Source organism: Taudactylus pleione, unplaced genomic scaffold (genome assembly GCF_031769625.1).
Source record: "Taudactylus pleione unplaced genomic scaffold, aTauple2 ptg000361l, whole genome shotgun sequence".
NCBI classification, from domain to species: domain Eukaryota; kingdom Metazoa; phylum Chordata; class Amphibia; order Anura; family Myobatrachidae; genus Taudactylus; species Taudactylus pleione.
In genome coordinates, this window is record NW_028284762.1 from 1,934,710 (window position 1) to 1,956,389 (window position 21,680).

General features: G+C 45.5%; 2 protein-coding genes across 4 annotated transcripts in view; one reads left to right on the forward strand and one right to left on the reverse strand.

Annotated features, from left to right (window-relative positions):
- Positions 1-464: 464 nt before the first annotated feature.
- Positions 465-20,934, reverse strand: CREG1 (cellular repressor of E1A stimulated genes 1). 3 transcript variants are annotated; one of them, XM_088444410.1, is made up of 5 exons: positions 20,579-20,934; positions 9,996-10,115; positions 7,874-8,058; positions 6,533-6,571; positions 465-4,161 (listed from the first exon to the last, which is right to left on the reverse strand). In XM_088444410.1, coding segments are annotated over exons 1-4 (606 nt in total). In that variant the 5' UTR covers positions 20,879-20,934; the 3' UTR covers positions 465-4,161; positions 6,533-6,570. The 3 variants fall into 3 exon arrangements, with proteins under 3 accessions (XP_088300536.1, XP_088300535.1, XP_088300537.1); XM_088444409.1 differs by lacking the exon at positions 6,533-6,571; XM_088444411.1 differs by lacking the exons at positions 465-4,161; positions 6,533-6,571 and having other exon boundaries at positions 7,873-8,058.
- RCSD1 (RCSD domain containing 1) overlaps positions 20,590-21,680 on the forward strand; it is a 136,733-nt gene continuing 135,642 nt past the window's right edge. Inside the window, exon 1 of the mRNA XM_088444408.1 lies at positions 20,590-21,220. The gene's annotated coding sequence lies outside the window, so the exon portion shown is untranslated. The remainder of the gene's footprint in view (positions 21,221-21,680) is intronic.

Genomic DNA, 21,680 nt, shown 5'->3' on the forward strand with positions numbered 1-21,680 from the left:
GTGTAGATCTGTGTATCTGAACGTGCAAGGACTGAGACGCCCACTGTCATTGTATGTAGACGCTAAAATCCCGCTTGGTGGGTCTTTAGACGCACATTCGGTCTCACCATAAAAATTTGCATCTGCTCTATGGAAGTTGCAGATTTACCGTCTTAGTATGGCCTCCTATGTGTGTTTATGAGCGTCTATGTATGCAACCACATTCAGAAACATGCCAGTGTCACCCCTGCGACACTCCCAGAGGACGCAATATCGCCCTGTGAGTCTCTTACCCCCGACCCACCACCGTGTTACCTCCCAGTCACTTTCCAGGAAAGCCCCTTACATTTATTTACCGTGCATCCATATCTGTACTGCGACTCTGTATGTACAAGATCGGGATACACGCGTGGTGCGACACAAGCACAGACGATAACAAAAACTATGACAAACTGTGATCCTGGTTTCACCATGCCCACACAATATTCTTACAAATATAGATTTATTTATAGCCATACAAATCAATACACTCAATATCAGTTTTTTGTTCATTAAAATTGTAAACACTGAAGCAGAATTGAGAGCTTGCTTTAGACAATATAAAATAACGTATGTGGTTATACCAATGGGTCAGACTTTGGGCGCACTTTGGCCAGAATAAAACTTCTTACTTCTACAAGTAACAACAGAACCTGTCAGTCACTTTGCTGGATGTTATGAATCTTGATTTTATATCCAATCTGCTAAATGTCTCAATAACACTGCAGAAATACTAACAGGACACAACGGTCACATGTTACATAGATGAAGTAGTCGTTTTTTTTCATTTGTGCTATTACAATTTAGGTACTGGATCTGTTAAAGTCTATTTATGTGTAGAAGGGACACTGGGCCCGATTCAGACCCGCTCGCTAAGATGCATACTCACGCTGCTGCCGATGGTATGCAGTGTGTATGTATTGTGCACATGTGTAAGCATCGCAGTGCGCATGTGCATATCTTAGCGAAAGTTCACAATGCATTCGCTCGCTGCACATAGACAGCCCAGCAGAGTGAGTGACAGGGTAAGCCATTTGTAGGTGGTGACAGGGGCTGGCCATTAAAAACGGGGGAGTGGAGGTGCAAACGCAGGCGTGCCTGAGCATCTCAAAGGCGTATTAGAGGCAATACATAATTACAAGACAGCATCATAGTACACGTCACCTGGCTGGTTTTTACACTGAAGTGCTCACAGTGCTTGCGGCAGGGTATGGTCAACCTCAAGTGCTGCGATAGCATCCGATGTTACCCGATGGTTGCATACACTTCCTGGACATGACGTGCACAAGTGGGCATCTTAAAACAGGCTGGTGGGTGTCTGCATACACTATGTGATCGCTCTCTAAGAAATACTGGGCGTGCTAATGCCATGCGCTGCGATAGCTCTTCCTACGCAATTTGCATACACATCGTGCGAGCGGCTCTGAATCAGGCCCACAATCTCTATTATTGTTTATGTTCTATAGTTGGATAAAACATTGTAGCAGATGCCCAGAGAAAAATCCTGCTAGTTACACCACACAAGCTGGCATAGCGCTCGTCTTGCACCAGCCTCATGGAGTTTATTGGCCAGCCGGAGGTTGGCCTCACAGGTCCCTCCTGCTCCACCCGCCACCCCTCTATACTAGTGCCTAGTACTCCTAACCCAAGTATGGAAAGGGAGGTCTTACAAAAAAAAAAGGGGGGCCGGGTTAGGTTTAGTGCTCCCGGGGGGGACTTAAGGTTAGTCACACCCCCTGGAGGTTAGGGTTAGGCTAGGGGGAGGGAGGGTTAGGCACCCCCGGGGGGAGGTTAGGGTTAGGCGCCGCCCCGGGAGGTTAGGGCTAGGCACGGGGAAGGGAGGGTTAGGGTTAGGCACCCCCGGGGGGATGTTAGGCACACCCCCGGGTGAATTAGGGTTAGGCGGCGGGGAAGCGAGCTTAGGTTTAGGCACTTAGAGGGGGGATTAGGGTTAGGCACAGGGGGGGGGGAGGAGGTTAGGGTTAGGCACCCTAAAGGAGGGTTAGGGTTAGGGGGTAAAATTAGGTTTGTTTATACTTACCTGGGGACGATCAGGATTTCTTCCTCTGTCTGGCTGCCGTTGCCGGGATTTGAACCGCTGGCCATGTGGCCGGCGGTGAATCATACCGATTCAAATGGAAACTTGCATGTTTTTCAGACTCAAAAAACTCTCAAGATTTAGAAGCATATGTATCAAAGCTTGATATGAGTTAAAATTGTGAAATATATATAACCAACCAATCAGCTCCAAACTATCATTTCTTAAACACAGCCTGCATAATGTATATCACACAATTTTATGTCACATCAAGCTTTGATACATAAGCCCCTTAGTGTGAGAGTTTTACTGCTAAACTCTCACATTTTCTAAGCTCTCACTCTATTACATTTGGCCCTACATCTCCAAGCCACCCCTACTCCCACTGAGCAGAACAGACCTCACATTTTAACTTATTAGTATTGTTAATATATTCTCAACACACAGTTTATAATCATGTCAGCAAATATTACAGTTCGAGTCCTACCTACGGCACGGGTTCCGGACTACAGATAGACCGTAAAAAGGTTGACAATGTCTAGACAGATACCAGGGACCAAATGTAATAGGGAGATTTTAGAAAATGTGAGAGTTTAGCAGTAACCTCTCACATTGGTCGAGTTTTATCTTCAAAATGGGAAAACATCTGAATGAGATTCTAAATTGTGAGTTTTTGGAGTCTGAATCCCCTGCACATGCGAAGTTTGCTCTGTTGCTTTGTTTTCAGACTCTATTACATTGGCTGAGTGTAAAAAGTGTGAGAAAACTCTGACATTTTCTTACCCCATTACATTTGGCCCCTGATGTTAGACAGTCAATAGGTTGACTGGGACAAAAGGTTGACAGGAACGAATGGTCGTCATACTAAATGCCGACATGTAAGAAGGTTGACAGGTACAAATGGTTGACAGGGTCAAAAGGTCAACATGAAAATTGTTTGACACAAAAATGGGCAACACATTTTTTGTTTTTTTATGGTTAGGCACTTACCGCAGGGTTAGACACTTACCCCTATGGTTAGGGTTAGGAGCCAGGAGGGATGGTTAGGGTGGAGATTTGGGCTAAAAAAAATAAAAAAATTCAGGTGTCGACCATTTTCATGTCGACCTTTTGACCCTGTCGACCTTTTGCGTATCGACCTATTGACTAACATCTGGTGTCTATCTAGACAATGTTGACCTTTTTACAGTCTATCTGTTAATCCACACCCCTGCTGTACCACATTTACCTGAGGGCAATACTACTCCTCCCAACAGATAACATCTGAGAAGCCCCCTGGACGATAAGTGAATAAAGCGAGGTACACACTAGATAATATGTCGTCCGATCCGGCGGACTGGGCGACATATCGGGAAGTGTGTACCCGCTATGTCGCTGACGATGCGTGCTCCCGTGCGTCGTCAGCCACATCGCCCGTCGGAGCTGCGTGCAGGACCGACGGTCGATATCAGCGGGGACAATGCTGACGAATGTAGCATGACCCCAATGTTGCTCCTGGCATCGGCAAGTGTGTAGGCATTTGCCGATGCCGGCAACCCAGCCGGGACCTACCAGACGACACATCAGCTTCGTACACATCGTTAAGTGTGTACTCAGCATAAGAGGTTTTCATGTTGTGTGTATGGGGCATTTATGGAGATAATATGGATACGATGAAGTCTCTGCAGACAACCCAACAAAGATCATTTGAGGGACACCCGGCATTGCCTGCACATTACAGCACTCGGGGACACATCCAGAGGGTGGTTTATAATTATTTTTGATTTGCCATATGGGGTTTTCCTGCACAGCAAATCCGCACGCCCTCTCTCTGCCTACACAGATGTCCACAGAGGAAAGAGTGCGACACGGAGGGTACAGGTCATATGTATGTATTATATATCTGTACATTCACATAAATGCCCCAAACACACTACATAAAACCCTTATTAATAACATCTTCTTTATAAAAAGGGGTCATATTACATTTAAGTAAATGTTGTACTGGAAAGCAGTTGTTAAGGTACAAGAAAGAAATCACAATAAATAAAAGGCAATTTGGCGTTAGAAGCGATTGGCTCCAGGCGCTGCGAGAGGAGGATCCCCGGCATCAAAATCCATCAATCCTGTGGGAGAGAAAGCAATCAATGTAAAATCGAATATGTTCTCAATCAATGGGATTTATTATTCTTTAACAAGGGCCAACATATTAATCAGCACTGTACAATGAGGGAAGCACAACACAAATAAACAACAGTACATGGCATGAAACAGAAGGTAAAGATAGTCTTGCCCATATGAGCTTGCAATCTAAGAAGAGTGGAATAATTATTAAAGCCGGTGCTGAGGAAAGTGTATGTATTCTCTATGGCAGGATATATTATTATTAGCTGTATAGCAACTAATGGAGGATTTTGCCACGGACTAGGGCGTGCGTCACACACACTATTCAGTACGTTTCCTCTGCTTGAGAGATCCCACCCCTGGCACAGCAGGAGATTACCGGCAATACCAGCCTGGTGAGTCAGGGAGAGGGCGGCTATAAGGAAGATGGCACAGAGGGTTAAGATACATAGACTTTGTTCTTGCCCTGCAGGCACGTCTCTGTATGCTGGCAGATGAGAAGGTAGGCATACATTATTCAGTGCCTGCTTACACCTGCTCAATCATCAGACTGGCCTACTGACCCCTGATAAAATCATATCTAGGTCTTAAAACATGGAATAGAATGTTACTGCAAGTCAGATGGGAATTAAAGGCGGAATTATCCCAAATAAGTTATGGATCTAACAAATCCTTTACAGTAACAGTTATAACTTAAATAAAGAGTGATTTGGTGCTGAACCAGAAGGGTCTGAGGGCGTTATAACCTCAGCAAGAAGTTCAATTCAAATAACTGTATTATGTTGAAAAAGATATAAATCTCCTTATAGCAGAGAGGAGCGGGTGACAGAGGTTTTACTGCCCAGACCCCTTATTCAGTGCGATCCCACCAAAACCGTGAACACATATATACCCTAAATAGACACCTTCTAGGTCAGGGGTCTTCACACTTGGCCCTCCAGCTGCCGTGGAACTACACATCCCAGCATGCACTGCCATAGTTTTAGCATGCTGTTATATGAAAAAGGTGGCAGTGCATGCTGGGATGTGTAGTTCAACAGCAGCTGGAGGGCCAAGGTTGAAGACCCCCGGCTCTAGGTTATCATCCCCTACTGCCATACAGGCTAATATCAATATCAAGCAGACACCATGGGGTCAATTCAATTAGAAGCAAGGGGGGCGAGTTGCCGCTCTAACGGTGTGGTAAACGCCGCCCACGACACTACAACATGACCTCCTCGCGGCCCGATCTCACCTTGGACTCGTGTTTTTTTTTGTACACAGTCCTATGGGGCTGTGAACAAAAAATATGCGATTATGGCGGTAATGCAAGTGCGGCGTATAACCACACTTATTCGTGGCCATGAGTAATTTGCGCCTGATTGAACTATACAGATTTATATTTAATTAGCACCAACAGTATATTGTAATCACACAGCAATATACTACACGACTGGCTCTAAATGTGCTTACTTGTCTGCCGTAGTGGTGTATAAGAGGTATGTCACTGTAGTCACGACGCAGTGTCCATTATACAAGATTGGGGGCAGCTTATTTATTTATTTTATTTATTTATTAACAGTTTCTTATATAGCGCAGCATATTCCGTTGCGCTTTACAATTGGAAACATTGATAGAACAAAACAGGGTAATAACAGACAGACATAGAGGTAAGAGGGCCCTGCTTGCAAGCTTACAATCTATAGGGAAATAGGCATTGATACACAAGGATAGGTGCTATATATATTGCAATTTGGTCTGGCCAGAATGCAGAGTTTCTTGGTGGGCTGCATGATCCAGTCACATAGGAATGTCGGCAAAATGTCAGGAGTATGCGAAAGAAAGACAATATGTGAGGTTATGTGTGGACTGTGAGAGGGGATGTGATAAGACATGGAAGCTATGAAGGTTATGTGGTCGGTTCTGGAATCTGATAAGCTTGTCTGAAGAGGTGAGTTTTCAGGGAACGCTTGAAGGATTGAAGAGTAGAGTTAAGTCTTATTGTGTGTGGTAAGGCATTCCATAGAGTGGGTGCAGCCCGAAGAAAGTCCTGTAACCGTAAATGGGAGCAAGTAATGCGTGGGGATGAGAGACGCAGTTCTTGTGCTGAGCGGAGAGGTCGGGTTGGGAGATATTTTGAGATGAGTGAAGAGATGTATGTTGGTGTAATTCGGTTAATGGCCTTATGTGTAAGATAGAGACCTATCAGAGTAACTCTTGTAAGATTGTATTATTATTATCCTTTATTTATATGGCACCACAAGTGTTACGCAGCGCCTTACATAGTACATAGAACTAATAGGTGAAGAAGAAACAAGTAACTTACAGTACATTACAGTGCAGGACAAGGACACGATTTATATACATTGCTGCTATAGCGATTAAAACACTCACAATAAGCAGCCGGGAGTTGGCGGTCACGTGTTAGGTGCCCTAATGGGGAGTAAGGAGTAGATGAAAATGTAAAAAGAAGCACATTAGGGAAGAGGTCCCTGCTCGTGAGAGCTTACATTCTATAGAATAACCCAGTGCAGGAGTGAGACATTACTAAAACATATCCAATGATTAAAATCCATAAACAGCCGAGAGGCATAAAACTGATCTAGAACCTGTTTTAATGCACTTGTCTATAAGGCTATTGATAGACAGCCCGAAGTGATGTAAGACCGATGTGTCACTGAACAGATTACTGTCACTCCCGTCTCACAACAGTTCAGACGCACAATGTCTCACAAGGGAGATATCAGACTATTGATCATGTAGCCCCTTGGGAAGAGGTGAGGACAGAGACCGGCTTGTACCGAGTGTGAAGTGAAATGGATCTATACCTTACACTGTGCTTATGAAAAGTTACATCGGCTGCGTTTTATGTAATGTATACCTATGATTAACTAGTGAGCAGTATTATATACACATGTGCGTGTACATTTTTCTAGATGACCCATTTTATGCCTCTCGGCTGCTAATTGATTCTGCATCACTGGTTAGTTGCGGTGTTGTGTATGTACAAAGAATGATCAATAAAACACTATTAATCTTAAAGACCCTGCTCTAATCCTGTTCCAGAGCAGAAACCCATTCACTGAAGTGGACAAGCTGTGCAGCTGAATAATACAGTCTTATGTCCTGTAGGGCCAAACCCCCCTACCCCCTGGTATTTAGAGGCGATACGGGCTCGCTCATGTCCCCACATCCCATTTTTATTTTGATAAATCAGGAAGCAATCATTTTGTGAGATCGGAACAGGAGCAGACTGAGTACTCCCATGACATAGAGTTCGGCACAAGCTGTGAGAAGAATGAATGAACTCCGGGCTCTCACTGCTGTCATTTTAAAGTGGCTTCTGGCAGCACAGGGTCCTGGGGGGGAGGGAACTTTATTTGCTACATGGAGGGATCAGGTTAGAAATCGGTTTGTGGGTTAGGAAATAAAGAGACAATAAAATGATCCCGTACATAGGGTGTATCGTCTTCCTAGGGGAACTTGGTTTTGTCGTTTTGTTTTTCAGTTGCTTGTTGCCTACAGGGTGAATGCTGTGGTCCCAGGGGGTCAGTTAAGCGTAGGCATGAAGACATCACACACACACTTAAAATAACATTGGTGGATTTGGAATGACGGATGAGGCAAGCAGGGCTAAGAGGGCCACACTCCTGCTGGTGACAATTGGCATGTGCCCATTTATAGATCCAACCCCAGAATGAGAAGATACAGCTAGGTTCTCAGCCTGGCACTTACTAAGGTTTGGCTTTGTAATATTCATCCGGTGTCACGGTCTTGATCCCGCCAAAGTAGTCCAGCACCCAGATGTTGGTGATGTTGAGTTTGGCAAAGAACCAGCCGTGGTCAGGAGGCCAGCTGCTCATCTCTGGGTGACGGGTGAACAGAGCCAACTTGGCGGCGTCCCTCTCTGTGTCATTCACCTTTGTAGAAATGATTTGTGGTCAGGTCACAAACAAGCTCATTTAATATATACACTTTAGGAAAGGACTCCAGACCCATTTCATGACAGGGAACAAGCAGAAACGCGCACATATCAATTAGTGTTCAGTCTAGCACCCTGCGCCTGTCACAGCCTGTTCCTCTTTCCTGCCTGGGGTGCTGCTCTCTGCTCTGGTGCTTCTAGCACACTCTGGTCTGCATCTCAGCAGTTTGTTGCATCAGCTGAGCGTGCTAGAAGCACCAGAGCAGGGAGCGATACCCTAGGCAGGAAAGAACTACACGGGTTGTGACAGGTGCAGGGTGCTAGAATGAACACTATCATTTAAGTCACATTGTATCAGTCTCTGTGCTAAATTACTTACAGCTAGAGTCTCATTGGTTGTTAGGACTTACGGCAAATCTACTTTGTATGGATTGTGCTACTAAATAAGTGTCACTTTGGAGGTTTCAGCTACAGGACATATTCAAGTTCTTTATTTTTATATCACTTCCACATTACAAAAATGTATCAGCAAAATTACAGTCCAAAAACTCACAACACAATAAAATAATTGAAATACCACAAGCTAACAATCACAGATGGAAAAACCTGTTCCGCAGTCTACCCGTCCGGCACCTAAGACACCTATACCGTTTCTTTGATGGTAACAAAGAGAGGAGAGTGGCATGGATCAGCGCAATAATGTTATTTGCTTTAATTAAACTCCTTTTATCAAAAATATCCTCCAACTTTGGCAGAGACTGACCAATAATTCTCTCAGACATTTTAACCCCCCTATGTAAGAAGTTGGGTATGAGTTGCCGGCAGTCGGGATGCCTGGTGGTCGGAATCCTGATGCTTAGGTTCTCGACGGGGTTAACATACCGACACTTGTTGGGCGGTATGCTAACCCATTCCCTCTCCTAACCCTAACTCTCCCTACCTGGTGCCTTACCCTAAAGGTGTGTATCCACTAGCCGATAGAGGAACGACAGTATGATTACAACATTGTAATTGTACTGTCATTCCTCATCCCCTGTAGTGCCTACACTGAGCGATATGTCGTTCAGTGCAGACACCCTCCCTCATCCCCTAACGTGCACAATCTATCGTTATCGGCAGATTGACCAGCATGTTCAGGCGATGATTGATATCGAAAACTACCAGCGGGAACGCGCATCGCTGGACGTTTTCGACATTTTAATGCTCGATTTGGGAACGATTAATGAGTGATTGAGCGATAACGATGTCGTTATCGTTCAATCGATAATTTTAATCGCCTAGTGGATACGCAGCATAACTTTCACCCCTAGAGCCTGAACCTAACCTCCCCCTTAGCACAACCTAAACCTAACCCTCCCCCTAGTGCCTAACCCTAACACTCCCCCTAACCCCCCAATACTTACCTTCGGTTGGTATTCTGGAGCCGGGATTCCTGTCCCGTCAGCCGGGATGCTGGCTACATCCCTATCTAAGGATCTACGGTCAGAGCATTTAGAATATCCATACCACACAGTTATGGAATATGCTGAGACTTTCAATGACACAGCAATAGAAGCTAACAAGGATCGATCTAGGTAAACCTGTTGCTCGAAGTCTCCTTAAGAAAATATTCACTGTTGCAGCACCATAACCACGACATTGTAACCTATGAATTCACTAGTATCGTGCTCCTCATAAATATAAGCATCTTAATATCATCACGGCTTCTAAGTTCATGGATAAACTGGATGGATAAGTAGGGACGACCGATAAACAACATCTCATTAGAACAAGAGAATATTATTCATTTCAATGACGCTGTAGATTCTTCTTTCAATCCTTTTTTACAAGGTGCTAATTTTACGCTAATTAATGTAAACACACAAGTGGTAAATGTAACAATATATGCTAGAGGGGGTCCCCTAAAGAATGAGGAACAGTCCCGGCCTCCCTCACCTTCACAACGCTCCCGGAGACTATAATATGAGCACACAGTGGGCTCTCGGGGTCGTATTGATGTAGTCGGCAATATGGTGTCTGTGCCAAAGACATAGTCAGAGATGCTTGTGGGTTCACCTGAGAATAAAAAAAAATTGTGTTACGCACATAAGGATATTGGTCATCTATCAAGCAGATCTGTGTGTCAGCCAGGAGGAATATACAACTCCCTACTGCACCAGCAGTGATCCTACACTCACATTATACTCACCACTCGCTTAGCTTTCAAACAATATAGGTGTAATTATTCAAAGGTTTGGTTCGCAGATATATCCCAGCGTTCGGTCGCAAACCTTTAATACAGGCTGCGTTTTATTGGTGTATAGGGTTCAGATTTCACTTTATTTGGATATTAATATGTTCACAGAACAACATTGCAATTGTAATTCTCATAAAGTTATGACTGTGCAATCCATCGTATTGGTTTAGTAAATACATAACCCCCACCCCACCCCCTAGGCACCCTCTGATAACCCTAGCTGAAATGATAGCTGCTGGAGAGATATTATGATACAGTATTTATAAGTCTAACTTCATAAAACTTAGCTAGAATGACATATTATGGAATTAACACATTTTAAGGCACTTTTGTGTGGAGTAACTGAGTGGACGGCAGCTTCTGTAAAGCGTTTACATTTTTACACAGCCCCTCCCGTCAAAAGAAAACAAAGTGTCACTTTTTATACCCAACACAGCCATAAAATAACTGATATGGCCATAGTGTCCATTACACGCTGCTATGCTAAAACTCTGCCCTTGTTCTCACAGTATAGAAAGAGAAGTTACAGCGTTATCAGAGGCACAGGTCACGCGTGTTATGCAACCGTGTTACACAACACTCTGCATTCTGTATGTGCTTTGCTGACTCACTGGAAAACAAGAGACCAAGAAAATAATAAGAAAGTTTTATCACTAGCATATTATTGTCGACAGGTTCTGAATGTCAACATGGATACTAAAAGAGCTTAAAGGGGTGCTGGTGGAGTACCTCAGGGATCTGTACTTGGACCAGTGCTTTTTAATATCTTTATTTGTGACATTGCAAATGGTATTGAAGAGAAACTATGCATTTTTGCAGAGGACACAAAGGTGTGCAACAGGGTAGACCCACCAGGAGAGGTAAAACAAGTGATTGATGATCTAGGTAGACTAGAGGAATGGTCAAGAACGTGGCAACTTTAGTTTAATGCCAAAAAATGCAAGATCATGCACTTGGGTCTCAATAACCTAATGGCTGAATATAGTATTAATGGCACTATACTGGAAACTACTGAAGAGGAAAGGGATCTAGGAGTCACTATTTCAGGTGACTTAAAGGCAAGCAAACATTGTAACAAAGCAATGAGGAAGGCAAGTCAGATGCTTGGTTGCATAGGGAGAGGAATCAGTAGCAGAAAGAAAGAAGTGATAATACCACTGTATAGGTTATTGGTACGTCCTCAACTCGAATACTGTTTTCAGTTCTGGAGGCCATATCTCCAGAAGGATATTAATACATTAGAGAGACTGTACAAAGAAGGGCAACTAAAATGGTGCAAGGTCTACACCACAAAACGTACCAGGAAAGACTAAAAGATCTTAATATGTATAGTTTGGAGCAGAGAAGGGAAAGGGGAGACATGATAGAAACGTTCAAATATATAAAGGGTTTTAACAAGGTAAAGGAAGGAGACATTCTTCAAAGAAAGAGAAGTATTAGAACAACAGGACTGAAACTGGAGGGTGGTAGGTTCAGGGGAAATTTGAGGAGAAATTACTTCACAGAAAGGGTAGTGGACAAGTGGAATAGCCCCCATCAGAGGTGGTAGAGGCTAAAGGCCCCCATACACGGTGAGATTCAAAGTTGGTAAGATCAGTTGTACGATTTCCTTTGAAATTCTTCATAAGATGTGGTGAAATGGTGTACGATTGATCATTAAGATCATAAGATAAGATGCATAGAAGTGTATCACATCGTACACCATCAGTTGAGATCTCTCTGCAAAACCATCTGATGTGCGATCCAACTAGACGACGGCAGGGTCGCAGAAGACTTAAAATACAACTATTTGCAAACGATTGGTCTGTCCAACCTGTAGAAACTGCCAAAATCGTGTTAAAAATCGTCCCGTGTATAGCCAACTTAAGACAGTAGAGCAATTTAAACATGCATGGGATAGACATAAGGATATCCTTCAGAAATAGTAACGATCAATAAGGGTTGAGGTAACAATATGTTTAAAAATAGGGCAGACTAGATGGGCCAAGTGGTTCTTATCTGCCATCCAATTCTATGTTTCTGTGGACTTTAGGCTGACAAGCAATATGTTGACATACAAAAATGCTGACAATCATAATGTTGATTTTATATATATAGATATATATATATATATATATATATATATATATATATATACACACACACACACACTGCTCAAAAAAATAAAGGGAAGACTAAAATAACACATCCTAGATCTGAATTAATGAAATATTCTTATTAAATACATTGTTCTTTACATAGTTGAATGTGCTGACAACAAAATCACACAAAAATTATAATTGGAAATCAAATTTATTAACCCATGGAGGTCTGGTTTTGGAGCCACACTCAAAATTAAAGTGGAAAAACACACTACAGGCTGCTCCAACTTTGATGTAATGTCCTTAAAACAAGTCAAACTGAGGCTCAGTAGTGTGTGTGGCCTCCACGTGCCTGTATAACCTCCCTACAATGTCTGGGCATGCTACTGATGAGGTGGCGGATGGACTCCAGAGGGATCTCCTCCCAGACCTGGACTAAAGCATCTGCCAACTCCTGGACAGTCTGTGGTGCAACGTGGCATTGGTGGATGGAGCGAGACATGATGTCCCAGATGTGCTCAATTGGATTCAGGTCTGGGGAACGGGCGGGCCAGTCCATAGCATCAATGCCTTCGTCTTGCAGGAACTGCTCACACACTCGAGCCACATGAGGTCTAGCATTGTCTTGCATTAGGAGGAACCCAGGGCCAACCGCATCAGCATATGGTCTCACAAGGGGTCTGAGGATCTCATCTCGGTATCTAATGGCAGTCAGGCTACCTCTAGCGAGCACATGGAGGGCTGTGCGGCCCCCCAAAGAAATGCCACCCCACACCATTACTGACCCACTGCCAAACCGGTCATGCTGGAGGATGTTGCAGGCAGCAGAACATTCTCCTTGACGTTTCCAGACTCTGTCACGTCTGTCACATGTGCTCAGTGTGAACCTGCTTTCATCTGTGAAGAGTACAGGGTGCCAGTGGCGAATTTGCCAATCTTGGTGTTCTCTGGCAAATGCCAAACGTCCTGCACGGTGTTGGGCTGTAAGCACAACCCCCACTTGTGGACGTCGGGCCCTCATACCACCCTCATGGAGTCTGTTTCTGACTGTTTGAGCAGACACATGCACATTTATGGCCTGCTGGAGGTCATTTTGCAGGGCTCTAGCAGTGCTCCTCCTGTTCCTCCTTGCACAAAGGTGGAGGTAGCAGTCCTGCTGCTGGGTTGTTGCCCTACTACGGCCTCCTCCACGTCTCCTGATGTACTGGCCTGTCTCTTGGTAGCGCCTCCATGCTCTGGACACTACGATGACAGACACAGCAAACCTTCTTGCCACAGCTCCCATTGATGTGCCATCCTGGATGAGTTGCACTACCTGAGCCACTTGTGTGGGTTGTAGACTCCGTCTCATGCTACCACTAGAGTGAAAGCACCGCCAGCATTCAAAAGTGACCAAAACATCAGCCAAAAAGCATAGGAACTGTGAAGTGTTCTGTGGTCACCACCTGCAGAACCACTCCTTTATTGGGGGTGTCTTGCTAATTGCCTATAATTTCCACAACAGCATGTGAAATTGATTGTCAATCAATGTTGCTTCCTAAGTGGACAGTTTGATTTCACAGAAGTGTGAATGACTTGGAGTTACATTGTGTTGTTTAAGTGTTCCCTGTATTTTTTTGAGCAGTGTGTATATATATATATATATATATATATATATATATATATATATATATATATAAGAAGTTTGTTTGTGGGCGAATATCTTTCAAAGCTCTCAAAGTAAAGCTGACAAATATTACATTGTTATTTAGTATAAATGAAGTAAGCTATTAGATCACATAGCGATAATGCAACAAATCTTATATATAAAATTAATTGGTCTGTTTGTCTGTCTATCCGGTTATGCATTCGGACACCCCTGCACCAATTGGGATGAAACCAATGCGCGGTGGTCCAGTATGATCCTGGCCAGGTTTTAGGGGGAATAGGGTCCCGGTCGGACCTCCCGTTGGTGTACTCTGGGCAGAACTTTGACCCGGGGAGCCTGCTCTAAGACTTCCACTGGATGGATTTGGACGAAAACTTCACAGAGTGGTAACACTGGATCCCAGGAGACACACTAGAGCAAAGGTTTTCAACCACTGTGCCGCGGCACAGTAGTGTGCCGCGGGCGGTTTTGACGTGTGCCGCAGCGCTAGTGCCGCCCGTCACATTAAAGAGCTGCGGACTGGGCAGCGCTGCCGCTGAGCTCCTCTGGGAGGCTCAGGAAAGCCCGGGCCGTGACCTGCCTGAACGCGGCAGGTTGTCTGCCTGCCTGCCTGCCTGCCCGCCCCAACAGAGTCTCAGCCAATTCTTCCCTCCCGCTCGCGGTCAGCCACCCCTTCTCTCCCTCCCGCCTGCGGCCAGCCAGTACTCCCACCTTCGCCCGTGGTTAGCCAACCCAGCCAATCCTTCTCTCCCTCCCGCCTGCGGCAAACCAGTACTACCCGCCCGCGACCAGCCACCCCTTCTCTCCCACCCGCACATGGCCAGCCAGTACATCTCTCCCTCCAGCAGCCAGCCAGCCCTTTCCTCCTAGCCGCCCGCGACCAGCCAGCCACTGCTGACAGCTGTGCACCGTGGGAATCTACAGCCGATGACAGGTAAGTCTAAAAAAATGTTAATTTATTTTTGTTGTGGTAGCCAGTATGTGGGGAGCAATGTGTTTTGTTTGTTTTTTTGTTTGTTTCTGTTAGGGCCTATGCTATTTTGGGGGGTCTATGTTTTTTTTTTTCTATAGGGGCCTATGTTATTATTTTTCTATGGGGGCCAATTTTATGTTTTTTTATGTGGGACCAATGTATGTGTGTATTATTTCTTTGAGGCCATTGTATGTGTGTTTTATTCCTGTGGAGGCCAATGGGTGCGTTGTTTTATGTGAGAGCCAATGTATATGTTTTTGCATAGGTCGCGCACGCCGCATCGCCGGATGGTGTGCCTTGGCAACTTTAAAATCTTGCCTAATGTGCCTCGAGTTGGAAAAGGTTGAAAATCACTGCACTAGAGGGTTGAGGTCCCAGTCGACCTCCCGTTGGTGTACGCTGGGCAAAACTTTGACCCGGGGAGCCTGTTCTGGGCCTTCCACTGGATGGATTTGATTAAAACTTCACAGAAGGGTGCCAATTGGTTTGGGATGCCTAACGGAGTGGCTGGTGTCCCGGGCGAACCTCACGGTGGAGTGCTCCGGGCAGAACTTTGACCCAGGGAACATGTTTTGGGCCTTCCACTGGATGGATTTGGCAGACATCACATAATTAAACTTAATAGCTTGGAGATTTAAACCTGGCAAAGCCAGGTACGTCAGCTAGTTTTATAATACAGCTAGACAATTTTGCACAATACAAGTACTTTATTTTATTTTTCAGAAGTCTACTGAAACAAATGAGCCAATTCAGAGCCAGACGCTCTGACAGAGCGCTCGCTCTGAATCAGGGCCGGCCTTCTGGTTTTTTAGAGCGGCCTCCTGGCCACTTGCATAGCTGTGGGTGACCACCCACAGCTATAGCGAGCAGCCAGGAAGATGGTCGCGATGGTCAAGACCATCTGGCTTGCGACGAGACCCTTGTGGTAGGGTCTCGTTGCCACAAGCCCCAGAGAGATTTCGGCTCTCACAGAGCCGAAATCTCTCCCACTGACATCACTCGTGATGTCAGTGGGGCCGGCCCCAAACGGAGACGTTCACATGGGAACGCCTCCATTTGGGCAGCCACTCCCCCGGCCCGCCCACCAAAGGGGGCGTGTTGTCACTCAACATCGACAGCACGCCCCCTTTGGTACGAGACCCGGAGCGACGGTTTGTCCGTCGCTATTCGGGTCTCGCGCATGCGCACGACGGAGCCGGCTCCATCGTGCGCATGCGCACTGCCCCACCATCGACCCGCTTGCGAGCGCATAGCGCTCGCGAGCGGGTCTGAATCAGGCCTACAGGTCCAAATGCAGACAGATCTGGTCGATACCAGCAAACTGTGCGTGCGCCGTAGCAATCACAGACTTTGTAAGCTCCCCACCACGCCTATGCACACGGACGGAGATAGAAAGAGTGTAGGGTCCGATCTGTACATTGATGGATCCGCTAGCGGCCACTATGTGATCACACAGAACTGATCTCAGGGGAGTGTCATGGCGTGCAGACGGAGATGGGTCACCTGCTTCAGGTGGATCTTTTGCACCATCCCGATACTAACTATGATGACTGCAGACAATAAAACAGTCGGTGATGCGACCTTCCGCATTAAGACAGACAAATATTCAACAAAGACAAGTCTGATGCAGTAATACAGCTGGTAACTGGCTACAGTTTCAATGTCAAACAATTTGATCTATTATTTTAAACACCTGTAGTAAATTCAATCCGGCGATTAGACTTGAGCACAGGTTCTCAAACTCGGTCCTCAGGACCCCAAACAGTGCATGTTTTGCAGGTCTCCTCACATAATTACTAGTGAAATTGTTAGCTGCACCTGTAGATCTTTTAAAATGTGTCAGTGAGTAATGAATACACCTGTGCACCTGCTGGGTAACCTGCAAAAAGTGAACTGTGTGGGGTCCTGAGGACCGAGTTTGAGAACCACTGGACTAGAGTAACAGACTTTAGTGAAAATAAGGCAACTTGAAGCAAGCAACTTTAAACTATTTTTCCAATTGTCAAGAGCAATTATGACCTAAACTCCTTTTAGTACAGAGGTTGTTTACACCTCAAATACCAGGCTCATCTTCATGTTTTTACATTGCATATGTTTCACTGGAATTACAAACACTTTAATTTTTCTTTCTACCCAAACCCATTTTATAGTGTTTTGTTTTTTTATTGCTTTTTTATTTCCTCGGGTATGTAGGGATTTCCTTTGCTAGCATACTGAAATAGACACAAAACAAGAGAAAACCAGGAAAGTTTTTTCCCCATGGTTGTTTAGTTATCGGGACAGAAACATGGATGTATTTTTCATATTTTAGATATATATTTTTTTTTTTAATCAGGACAATAATAGGTCTCCCCTACTGTTATTAAAATTAATAATGCATGCAATGAGTTTTAATTAAAAATTGACCCTGCAGGGCTGTCAGACAGTAACGGTAACCACTAGGCCAGCCATTCCCGGGTGTGGATGTAGTGGTTAGCAGTTTTAGGTTGGAGATTAAATGAGCAGCGAGTTTTCAGCTCGCTAATACAATGCAGGTTATCTGGCAGGAGAACGAGCAAGGTTTTCATAGCTTAGTACCGGCTGTGAGCACATATGGATCACTGCACTTCATGGGATTGCCACTTGGTCTTTTTTTTTGCGGTCTCATTTCTATAGGATCCTCCTTTTTACAGAACTTGGTCCTTATAAGGTTATTGAGCAACTCGTATTTTGTGTCTTACTGGAATGTATTGAGCAGAATCAGCACAAAGGCTGCACGAGACAACAGAACACAGAGAGAACATGTAACCGCAGTGGCTGGGTATGGTTACATCACAGGGACGTCAATAAGTTATTCCTGCTCCATAACGTGGCCCATCCCATCCATATCACCACAGTATCTGCTCATAGAATATACTGTAATGTTTTGGGGTGAGAGTGCCACACACAGCCACACACGGGCTGAACCTGGGGAAGAAGGGGGGGGGAATAAATCTGGCTGCATTTTAGGACATTGTTTTAGGGCCACCGTCGGCATTGGGATGGAGTTTGGACCACACATTGAGATATTGGGCCAGTGGCTGGATATCGACAGTTTTATCACAGTGTACACAGATGGCATTAAGAAGAGTCAGAGACAGAACACAAGGCCCCAGACACTAGCGCTCAGTGCAGAGAGCGAGATAAGCAGCTGTCTCCGCCAGATAACACAGGATGAGGCAGCTTTCTCATTTTTTTAGTCTCAGGATAAAAGTCCACCCAATTATTTGGTTTTATTTTTTTAACAGATTGCTGGATGCACTATTAATGTGGGTACACACCTAGCAGATGTATCTGCAGATGATGGTTGTTTATACACACTGAACTACCATCGTCTTCCTCCTGTCTGCAGGTCCCGCTGGCCCGGGTTCACGCCGCGACCCCCTCCCCGCAGCTACAAGTGTACGGGCGGTCGGCTGATCGCCCATACACACAGTACGATGGACAGATATATCTGCCATCAGCTGTGCAGCACAGCCCACGCGATATACCTGTGAACGACATCATTCACAGACATATCGCTGGTACACACTGGCCAATGGGCACCTGTTATATTGGCCGATCAATTGATCGCCCAATATATCTGCCAGTGTGTACCCAGCATAAGTTAGCGTATCTAGCACATACTTTCCCGCACACTCTTTACATTAAGGGTACCAAGTGTGTGCAGCATGCCTGTGGGTGGGGATCACCTACTTTCTAGCTTAACTTTCACTGAGTCAACTGATCTCTAGTTAGCCAATAAGTGGGGGTTGGTCACCTGACCTCTGGCTGTATGAAGTGTAGGGGTGTTTACCTAACATCCAGCTAACTCTCATTGACTTGGGGGTGATCATTGCAGGGAGGTGGTCACCTGACCTCTACTGACCACTGGCAGACAGAGGTCTGGTGCAGTTGCAGATGGTTGGATAATAGCATACACGCCTGAATGATCCAGAATTCTTGCGACAGGCCAATACGTAGAAACAATATATTGTGCCCGCATAGACACTGCAAGATCCACCAAAATATATTTACAGTATTAATGTTAGCGAAGTGCATTGTAGGTCGCATCGTCCCATCCGCTGTGCAGCACATTACATGGGAAGATGCCACCACACAATTCATTCAAATGATGACCTGGGCATGCACACTATACAATGGCCGTTGCAATCCACCGTGGATGGCAAGATCAGACAATATACAGTCATGTCCATAAATATTGGGACATTGACAGAATTTTCAGATTTTGGCCTCTATTCACCACCACAATGGTTTTGAAATGAAACAAACAAGATGTGCTTTAACTACAGACTTTCAGATTTAATTTGAGGGTAATTACATCCAAATCGGGTGAACGGTGTAGGAATTACAACAGTTTCAATATGTGCCTCCCACTTTTTAAGGGGCCAAAAGTAATGTAAAAAGTGGAATGTTATGCAATGGCCAAGTCAATCCCCTGTCCTGAATCTGATTGAGCATGAATTTCACTTGATGAAGACAAAACTGAAGGGAAAATGCCCCAAGAACAAGCAGGAACTGAAGACATTTGCAGTAGAGGCCTGGCAGAGCATCACCAGGGATGAAACCCAGCGTCTGGTGATGTCTATGCGTTCCAGACTTCAGGCTGTAATTGCCTGCAAAGGATTTGCAACAAAGTATTAAAAAGTGAAAGTTAGATTTAGGATTGTTTAGTTTGTCCCATTACTTTTGGCCCCTTAAAAAGTGGGAGGCACATATAGAAACCGTTGTAATTCCTACACCGTTCACCTGATTTGGATGTAATTACCCTCAAATTAAATCTAAAGTCTGCAGTTAAAGCACATCTTGTTTGTTTCATTTCAAAGCCATTGTGGTGGTGAATAGAGGCCAAAATATGAGAATTCTGTCAATGTCCCAATATTTATGGACCTGACTGTATATCGTATAGTGTGTACCCAGCTTTAGACATCCGATGACAGTCAGCATATGGAATATTGGTGCGAGACCAGATCAGGACCCAAACTGGGTACATACTAGACGATACATTGGACGATGTGTCGTTTCGTGGCGAATCAGAAGGACAAATCGTCCACATCGTCCTGTGTGTACTCACTACTGCGCGCTCCCACGTGTCACTCGCCGCATCTTCAGCTCTGCCTGCAGCGCAGCAGGACGATTTGTAGACCTGGCGGCCGACACCATGCTTATGGATGCCGAGGGGGAACGAAATATCAGGCGGTTGTACACCAGATCGTGCAGTGTGTACAGACCGCCCAGTATATCATGCCGTCGCTGGGCACAAACAGTGTGCAGGGGTGGGCAATAAGCGTCCCTCCAGCTGTTGTTGAACTACACATCCCAGCATGACTTGCAACAGTTTAAGCATGGCCAAATAGCAAAACTGTGGCAGGGCATGCTGGGATGTGTAGTTCTACAACAGCTGGGGAGGCGCTTATTTTCCACCCCTAGTAGTGTGCACCCAGCTTAACCTCTACTGCCCCATGTCATTGGGTAGGATGGAGTGTCACCTGACGAATGGCCGCCACCCCCCCACCCCGCATGGTCTCCATGGTAACCCCAGTCAGCTGACACCTCACTCACCTGCAAGTCTTGCACGGAGATCTCCATGGCGGTCAGGTAGAAGTAGATGACGCCGCTGCTGTGGCTCCGGGGCCCGTCACTGACAGAGAACACGTTAGCGAACGGCTGACCCCGCACCGGGTCGTGGCTGGAGAGTGTGGCCAGGGAGCCCCAGTCACAGTGGTGGGCCACATAGCGGGCCACCCGCGCCGTCTCATTGTGCGGGGGGATGTCCTGGGCCGGGGCTCCCGGTGGCAGCAGGACAAGGAGAGCGGCGGACACCGCGCAGCATACGGAAACTCCGCTCCACCGGGACACCATCACTGACACTGTCTGACAGCTACTGCACACTCCGGCGGCTTGCAAGCGTGATTGACCAATAGCAGCGCCCCGTCAAGCCACTCCGCCAATCAGAGGAGACCGGGCGTGGCCATCGGCATGTAAACAAGTCTGGTTGGGCGTGGCAGCTGTCAATAGCGTTCTCTCTTTGGCTGCTAAGAAAGACAATCTCTATCGGCAGCCAATCACTTTGCAAAAGAGAGGCGGAACGTATGCAGAGGAGACGGGTCTGTATGAGGAGGTCAAAGCAAAGGGCTAATCAACGTAAGGCAGGGCTTCCGCTTTGGCCAATGAGAGGAGAGTGTCCCTGGTGGGTGGTGACTGGTGAGTGTCTGTCTACTACCGTCGGTACATATTGAAAGTTTTCCACACAAGTTCATAGTTCATACATAGAACTTCAGCTTCTCACACAGTAATACCCAGGAGATCTAGAATGTAAGCTCTCACGAGCAGGGCCCTCTTCCCTCATGTTCTTCTCCTTACATTTTCTTCTACTCCTTACTCCCCACAAGGGCACCTAACACTTGGCTGCTACTGTAACTCCCTGGGTTGTGGGTAAAAGCCGGAAATCATAGTAACTGCATTGAAAAAGCCGGAAACAATGTAAAGTGTATTGAAAAAGCCGGAAATCATAGTAAGTGTATTAGAAAAGCCGGAAATCCAGAGTAAATGTAGTAAATACATTTACTATGATTTCCGGCTTTTCTCATACATTTACTATGATTTTCGGCTTTTCTAATACATTTACTATGGATTTCTGGCTTTTTCAATACATTTACTATGA